Genomic DNA, 8,820 nt, shown 5'->3' with positions numbered 1-8,820 from the left:
TGATGCAAGTTATGTTGGCCAAACTAAGAGACAATTAAAAACAAGAATACATGAACATTCTTCGGATATTAATAAAACTTCTAAATCTCCATCTATAATATCTAATCATAGAATAGAAGCAAATCATGATTTTAATTGGAGCAATGTTAAAATTTTAGATATGGAACCGTCTTATAATAAAAGATTGATATCCGAAATGGTTCATATAAAGAAACAAACACATGGCATAAATAAACAAAATGATACCGAGTCATTGCCAGATTGTTATACTAACATGATACATTTTCTTTCCACTTCTTAATTTTTCCCTTTCTCTGTCCTTTCCTGAGGTCTCTGCCTACTCATTTCTTATTTTTATTTCAAGTAGTACAGTCGATTTTTATAACTGTAAATTAGACTATTTTATTTATTTATTTATTTAATTTCAATAATGGATCTTAACATACTGGATTTTTATACTGGACTATACATTTTTTATTACATTTCTGTTAAGGTAACAATATACAATTTACTTCTTCATAATTAAGTTTTTAAATTTATATACTTTTTTGTCAATAGATTTATATAACTCATGCGAAATTAATCACAAAGGAAGATCCATATTCAATTATACGCATTTAATTTTATATTTGCGACTCGTTAATTATTCAATTATACACATTTAATTTTATATTCGTGACTCGTTAATTTTATTATAATTATACACATGTAATTTTATTATTGTTGATTCTTTAATGCTATTATACACACTTAATTTTAAATTTAACATTGAAAATGACCCGATCGGTGTCGAAACGTATGCGAATTTTACCTACTAATTTTACTGTTTGCGAATTTTACTTGCGAATTTTACTCTGTTCGATTTTAATGTATTATGATTTAAATTCATTATATTTATAATTTTTAAGAAAACTATTTGGCTCTTTTCTCTTATTTTCAACTTATTTGTTTTATACTTGTTGAGCCTTCTATTAATTTATTTTATTTAATTTTATTTAATATATCTTTTTAACAAATACTAAAATCTTTTTAAGACCGTACAATTGATACACAATAATAAACAAGAAGAAGGAAGCACGAAGCAAAGCCAATAACGGTCAAAGCTGGATCACAATGCTTATTATAATTATGTGTGAATTTTATATACTGCGTATGTAGTTCCCCTATCGCGTGCCGAAATTTTTTCCAGACTTACAACGCAACTCTAAACAACTACCGCGGTAGTTTCATAGTCGGTTCTTATTTCAAGACTGTCTTAAGTATGTCTTAAGATGCTAAAACGGTCCTCTGATTGGTTCGTAACTCTTCAAAACTGAACGTAAGACGGTCTTGAATATAAGAACTGACTATGAATATCGGCCATAGTATAATTTATTTTTTATTAATGCTCAATTTTAGAAAGCGTTTTAGTATATCATGGCGAACAGAACAGTTCTTATAATGATGGCTGATTTAATGTTTTCTTCCAAATTTCGATCTGTAGGTCGAATTTTCTTATTGCTAAGACTAAATGCCTAACTTTGAGAGCAAATTAGGGAATTTTTACTTCAAAATCGTTGACTTTGATGTCATCTTGTCGATCATTAAGGCATTCTGACTAACAAGTCTTTTCCTATTTATAATAATATTTTAAGAATTTCCCTATTTATTATAAGTTAAATTGAGTGAGAGAATACGTACGAAATTGTATGCACGTAAACTCCAACCTTAATTCTTTTTCACGTAACACGTAACACGTAACCTGCGCACTCGTAGTGCCACAAGGAAGTCTCGCTCAAAAGGCCCCCTCGCTAAGAACCGCCGGAGTCCGCGGCCCCGTCAGCCCGATATCGCGCGACGCCGCCGCTTCCCTCCGCTCAGCCCGCCACAGATAATCATGCCGCGACGCGCTACACAGAACCTTCGTACTCTCCCGTCCCTCTTCTAGATTTCTCCCTAGACCTTACCACATTTCCGCTCTTAACGCCTCGATTCCCCCTCGATTTCGCTTCTCCCGATGAACGAACGGTTCCCTCCCATCTCCCTTGATGACATTCCCACTCCCCCCCCCCTCCTTGAACTCCCCCCCCCCCCCCTCCGCTCTTTAAACCCAATTTACCTCCCCCCAATACCACCTCTTCCTCCTCATAAACCCTTTTCCCACCAGAGCAGGTAACCCGTAGTGTACCTCCCTGAAGTGACCACCCCCTTTTTAGCTCCTTTGAGCACCCTTCGACCCCTATTCCCCTGTTCCTGCCGCCATAATCCTCCTAATTCCTCTCCCGCTCCCTCTTCTTCCGTCCATTAAAACACATCACACACAATTATATGTATATACAATACACACATACGATATTTTCATTATTGTTAATTTATTTACTTTTAGTCTGTTTCCGTTCATTTGTAATGTTGCTTTCCTCTTTTTATAATTAATAAACATTTAAGATTACCCTTTAAATGTAAACCCGCTTAATTTTTACTTAACCCCTTCTCGTATTGATTCCTCACTTCCCGTTAACCTCATAGATCGCACAGGCCCACTCCCAGGTCATAGGGATTAAGTTCCCTGATCTAAAATGAAAGGACCGACGTTCGTGCCGCTCACGGAAAAGGGCGTCATAGTGTCTCTTTCGGGACACTGATCGATTTTCCAGAGCATTTAAAGATACGATCGACTCGCAGGACACTCCACAGGGTGTGTACCTGCGAGAGCCCGAATTCGGTGGCGCTCCTCCATTGCCCCTTCCGAAATTTGGGGATCAAGCGTGACCGAACCTTGGGTAGAGTTCGTTGCGCCCTTCCGCGCAGCTCCTCCCGGAATCGGAGCTTGGACGTAACAAAGTCATTTTCCGTAGTAATCTCAACTTCGTAGTTAATTTCCAGCAACCATAAGGTTAATTTTGCGCCTTAGATATTCCCTATCCTATTAGTCAAGTTAAACACAAATGATTTACCATATATACAGTAAAAATTAAGTAATTTTAACCAATCAAGTCATGTCGCTTATAAGGTTGAAATTAGTGATACAATCAAGTCACATTTCCTTCAAATTTTGACTTATAATAAGTTAAATCGACTTTGAAGATATAGCTTTGGTCAAAATTTAGTCATTTTATAAGCTAATCACTAATGTATAACTTTGAAGTCATTGAACTTTGAAAAGGCATTTCATAGGTTTAAACTTTGTAATTTTCGATCTGTACAGAATACTTCAAACAATATTTCGACTTCTAAGATGTTTTTTTATGTCAAAAATTGGTAATTTTTTACTTAATTAGGGCGATCTGACTTTTGATTTGGTCAAGATGCCCTGCTTTGTTACTTACTAATATTTCGATCTATAAAGAGATGACGAGCGTCCACGTCAATTTATGTAATTTTTCTCTCTCTGTTTTATATTATGTAATTTTTTTTTTCATCTATTTCTTAATAGTTATAACATTAATTATCCGTATATGCGTCTTTTTCTTAACCGTTAAATAATTTATACATAAGCATTGATAATGATCCGATAGGGATCGAAACGTTTTGTTTATTTTGTTTCATATTATGTTTTCACTGTTTAATTTGTTTTTCTTATAATATGTTATTAAATTCGTATATATAAATTGATTTTGTTTTACTTTCATGGCTCGTAGTCCTATTACGTTTTGATATTTTTAATATTTCTATTTTTTTAATATAAATTTTTACGCTTACAAAACCTAACGATACTTAATATTATCTACGTATAACAATTTGTACGTATACGTAGTATTATTTGTATGTAATTTATAAAGATTGATTAAAAATTCAAGTAAAAAATTCAAGGATATGATGCAAATATAACAATTTATAAAGATGAATGTCACATACATAAAAACTTGATAAAAATTACTTATATACATATATTGATATATTAATTATAATAATATTAAGGTGATGCTGGACCCGCCTGTTTTATCATTACTTACTTAGTTAAAGACTCGTTTCTCTTAATTGCATTTACGGATGGAAAAATCCTTCTGCATAATTAAAGTATCGACAATAATGAATTGCGCTAGCTACATTTCAATACGAAAAACGGAAAAAAATTTACAGTTTCGTTATCGAAAATCACAGAAGCCGATAACGAAACTTTAAGTTTTTAATTTTCTTCCGTTTTTTGTATTGAAATGTAGCTAGCGCAATTTATTGTTGTCGATACTTTAATTATACAGAAGGATTTTTCCATCCGTAAATGCAATTAAGAGAAACGAGTCTTTAACTAAGTAATGATAAAACAGGCACTCCAGCATTCCTTAAGGAATGTTGGAGCCGCCTGTATTACCGATAAAACTAGCATTTTTGACGTTTGTGTTCCTGTCTAATTTCTTCGTAATAGTCTCGCAGAATAAAAATTTCTTCTCCACGATTTAAATATTTAGGCTAATGTACCCTGCTCCTGGTGTATTTCGTATCCAAAGCTGAAAAAAGTATGAAATGATAGATTTCTTTATCCATTTAACCTCTCAGTATGGCGACCAACGCTGCGAAGATAAAAATAGATAAAGGAATCTGTAATTTCATGTTTTTTCCAGCTTTGGACACAATATAGACCAAAGGCAGATACATCAGCATGAATATTTAAAACGTGGAAAAGAAATTTTTATTCTGCAAAACTATTATGAAGAAATTAGATAGGAACGAAAACATCAAAAACGCTAGTTTTATCGATAATACAGGCGGGTCCAGTATTATTTCCTGTTTTATAGACACCCTCATCAGTACATTTTATCCTGACTGTTCTAAATTTATTTTGTTACAAGATATTCATTAGTTCTTAAATTATTTAAAAACGTATTTTTCCTGTAAACTTTAAATCAAAATAAAATAAAATATCTGACGAAAATGCTGCTAACATAAGTTGTTTGGAAACAGCAGTTTTAAATTTACCGCTTGTTTGTGTGACGTCACACTTTGACAATTTTAATTGGTCGCATGCGCGTGAGCATACCCTTATTCTTATACCATGAGCATACCCTTATTCTTATACCATGGACATACCCTACATTTCGATGTTACGATTTTATCGACAGTGTTGCAAAATAGATGTAGTACCTAGTCTCAGATTACTAATGGACGTTTGGTCGCTAGTGTATGAGGCTTTGATTCTCAGTCTCCCACCTGTCGTACGCGCACCGCGCACGTGATCCGATCCGGTGATTTTACCGGAAAAAAGCCAATGTCGCCGTGCCGAGATTGCCGAGAATCGGGAATATTGAGATCATCCATATGGTCGCTATTGCTCGCCAATCTTGTTTGTGATAGTGTTGATTGTTGTTCTTGGGAGTTGTTTTTGGATTCGTCATGAGCACCTGTCAATTGGAACCCTGTATCGAGCTTCCTCTATCGGAGGAGAAGCTGAAAGAAAGCGTGGATAAAGCAAAGGATTGGGTGCTTATGCATGGTTTGTTTTTTTACTGATAAAAAAATGTATTGCTGATGATCAAATGATGTATTATTATACTTATACACTTGTTTGTTTCTGATAAGATATCCAAGTCATAAGTTTAAAAGCAAATATGATGACTATTTTACAGTTTTAAACATAAAAAATTCAAGGATATGATGTAAATATAAAATAATTGTAATAATTTAGATTTAGATGATGCATTTACACAGATTTATGTAATGAGATATTATTTAGGGATATCCATGCGGTCCAAGAAAAATTTCAACAAGGACAAGGTACAACTACTACCTGTTACATTGTTACCATCGAGCTTTCCTGAAAAATCCTTTTTAACTGTGAAAAATGTACAAACCATATTGAACGAGCTTATTCATAAGGTTGCTCATGATAAGGAATTTCTTACAAGCAGCTTAAAAAGGTATTATTATTAGAACTACAATTGTAATGGAAATTTTTCTTATCATACAGTTACATTATTTGATTTAGCACAATACAAGCTGATCCATTTACAGCAAAGCTATTCCACATTTATGAGACAGTATATGAAAAAGGTTTTAACCAGGTATGTGATATTTAATAATGTCTAGGTTAATATCTAGACATTAGTAGAATGATTTGATGGAGTTAATTATTATGTACAAATACAATAGAAGATCTTATTATATCTATAGAGTATAAGTCTTGGGCTCTTGAGATCTGATTATTTATTACATGATAATGACTGTAAGATAAAGCAAGTAGAAATAAATACAGTGGCGACTAGTTTTGCAGCCTTAGCTACGGTTACAACTGAATATCATAAGTAAGTTTAATGTAAAAATCTTTATTATATGAAGAAATTTTATTATTTGAAAAGTCTGTCTTATTTAAATGTTTTTAATAAAAATGTATTTATTTATTTTAAAGGTATATGTTAGCAGAATTGGGATATAGGAAGAAAGCATGCAAACAAGTAAATTAATTGTTCATTATTATTATAATTTTTTAAGAGACAGTTATTTGTTCGATTTTTGTAACACATTAAACTTCTTCAGTAAATCTTTAACTGAACTTCTTGTACAATCTATTTTTTTCTTGTTCACTCCAATATGAAAACAAAAAAGAAGGGAAGATGAACAGTGCAAGAAGTTCAGCTAGACAAAATAGGTCTATTATTCTTGATGCAATATTTTGAAAATATTTTATTGTACAGTTTATTAATATTGATTATTGCTATATTTATAAGATTCCAGAAAATAATGCACTTATTGGATTTTGCAAGGGATTAATATTTGCGTGGGAATTGTATAATAATTCAGAGTAAGTTAAAGAATATAAGATTTTATTCTGGTTCGTACATTCTATAAATAAGACTAATAAATTGATATGTTTTTTAGAGCTGTTATATTGTTTATTGTTGAAGATGTAACTTATAATATAAGCGATCAAAGGTTTCATGAATTTCAAATTCGTCAATTATGTAATAAAATTAAGATTATTAGAAAAAGTTTAACAAGTTTAGTATCGGAGGGAGTGAAATTGGGGCCAAATAAAGAATTAATTGTGTAAGTTACAATTTTAATTACAATTTATGTTATAAATTATATCAGTATTTATATCAAATATTTTAAAAGTGAATTTTTTTTTAAGTTTTTGTAAATATAGAAATAAATATCTGCTGAATGAAAAATATAGAATTTGAAACATCCAATTATTGAAATATTTAAATTACTTGGAATGTTCTAGTTCAAATTTAGTAGTGGCTGTTGTCTACTATCGTTCAGGTTATGAACTTGAAGCTTATCCTACAGAAAAAGAATGGGACATGAGGTTGTTAATAGAGTGTTCTCGTGCAATAAAGTGTCCATCAGTACAATATCATTTAGCAGGTACTAAAAAAGTATGTAAATTATTTTAATTTTTATTTGTCTAAACAAGAGTAATATACAATAAGTTAAATTTTCTTGTTATATTTTCTATATATGAAAACGGTATGAAATCTTGTAATAATTAATAGAAAACAAGAACATTTAATTTTTATCGTACTTACAGTTAGAATAAATTTCGTAACATATATTCATTAAAATTTGTAAAATATTTCGATTTTTAAAATTATTTTTTTAGGTACAACAATCTTTAGCTCAACCTAGTGTATTGAAAAAGTTTCTAAAAGATGATGCATTTGTTGCTAAAGTGCAAGAAATATTTACTGGTCTATATACATTAGATTTTGTAAGTAATCTATTCATTATTTTTTTATAAAGCTTGTATAATTACCAATTATATGTGGATAACTTTTAGCAATTTATGATCTAAATAATTCATATTAATATAGAATGATGATGGAGAAAAAGCAGTAGAAATGGGTATAAATGAACCATACAAATTTGTTCTCAAACCACAAAGAGAAGGCGGAGGGAATAACATATATAATGAAAGTATAAGAACGTGGTTAAGTTCGATGAAGGAATCACAAGAAAGAACGGCATGGATTCTCATGGATCGCATTTATCCTCCTTTACAGAAAAATTATATTATACGTGCTGCTGAAGAATCGCCTTTAGAAGAGGATATTAATCTATCAGATGTAATAACAGAACTTGGCATATATGGTGTAATAGTAGGGTAAGTACAGATGGGATGACTTACATTTTAATTATCATATTTTTTTGTTAATAAATAAATGATAATAGTATTTGTATAATATATATTTCTAGGGATAGTAATGACATAATGTTAAATAATCAAGTTGGACATATTCTTAGAACCAAATTATCAAGCGAAGATGAAGGCGGGATAGTGGCAGGCATTGGTGCTCTTGATAGTCCCTATTTAATTAGCTAAAATTATACATCTCTAGATAAATAATTTATATAATTAATATTTATAAAATTAAATAGATAGCTATACAGTTTATGAAAGCGAGAGAATACATATTATATTAGCTTTATTACAATTATATTTTTATTGTATATATACAGTGGTGGCAGAAATAATAAGTATACTAACTTATTTGTTGTTCTTTTTCGACTAAGATTTTGTTCTGGTAAATTGACGGAAGATACCAGACAAGAAAATTTCAATGGCGATTGAAGCTACAAACTAATCTTCTGTATACTCTTGCGTGTTTTTTTATTTACAAACTGCATTATCATATTATCGTTACCTTTAGTAAAGCGATGTCGGCGCTTACAATTATGAGACCATTTATAATTGTAATATTGAACTTTTCACGTACGTAAATAGACTGAACTAGATGTTCTAAATGCGGTTTTCGTAGATCTGTTCCCACAATAACCGAAATATCCGAACTGTTTATACTGTAAAGAGTATTATGAGGAACATTTTTTTTCCATACAGAGTGTTCAGCGTAACAATTTGTACGATTATTCAAATATTTTCCACAGTTAAGAAAAAAATTAAAAGGT

The 8,820-nt window shown here is 31.2% G+C and overlaps 1 protein-coding gene across 1 annotated transcript; it reads left to right on the top strand.

Annotated features, from left to right (window-relative positions):
• The first annotated feature begins 5,140 nt into the window (after nucleotides 1–5,140).
• Nucleotides 5,141–8,378, top strand: LOC108782446 (glutathione synthetase). Its single transcript, XM_018550727.1, has 11 exons — nucleotides 5,141–5,407; nucleotides 5,648–5,831; nucleotides 5,900–5,975; nucleotides 6,085–6,215; nucleotides 6,320–6,365; nucleotides 6,639–6,712; nucleotides 6,790–6,957; nucleotides 7,139–7,292; nucleotides 7,517–7,624; nucleotides 7,728–8,017; nucleotides 8,110–8,378. Exons 1-11 carry the CDS (start codon nucleotides 5,308–5,310, stop codon nucleotides 8,234–8,236), a joined length of 1,458 nt encoding a protein of 485 aa, XP_018406229.1. The 5' UTR covers nucleotides 5,141–5,307; the 3' UTR covers nucleotides 8,237–8,378.
• Nucleotides 8,379–8,820: the final 442 nt, after the last annotated feature.

The sequence above is a fragment of the Cyphomyrmex costatus genome, unplaced genomic scaffold, assembly GCF_001594065.2.
Source record: "Cyphomyrmex costatus isolate MS0001 unplaced genomic scaffold, Ccosl1.0 scaffold127, whole genome shotgun sequence".
Lineage (NCBI taxonomy): Eukaryota > Metazoa > Arthropoda > Insecta > Hymenoptera > Formicidae > Cyphomyrmex > Cyphomyrmex costatus.
The sequence above is the reverse complement of the archived record's forward strand: the minus strand, read 5'-3'. Positions and strand labels throughout refer to the sequence as shown.

Coding starts and splice junctions, on each gene's coding strand:
- LOC108782446 (XM_018550727.1), top strand. CDS start 5,308: ATGAGCACCTGTCAATTGGAACCCTGTATCGAGCTTCCTCTATCGGAG. Junction 6,216..6,319: donor GTTACAACTGAATATCATAA/GTAAGTTTAATG, acceptor TTTATTTTAAAG/GTATATGTTAGCAGAATTGG. Junction 6,958..7,138: donor CCAAATAAAGAATTAATTGT/GTAAGTTACAAT, acceptor GGAATGTTCTAG/TTCAAATTTAGTAGTGGCTG.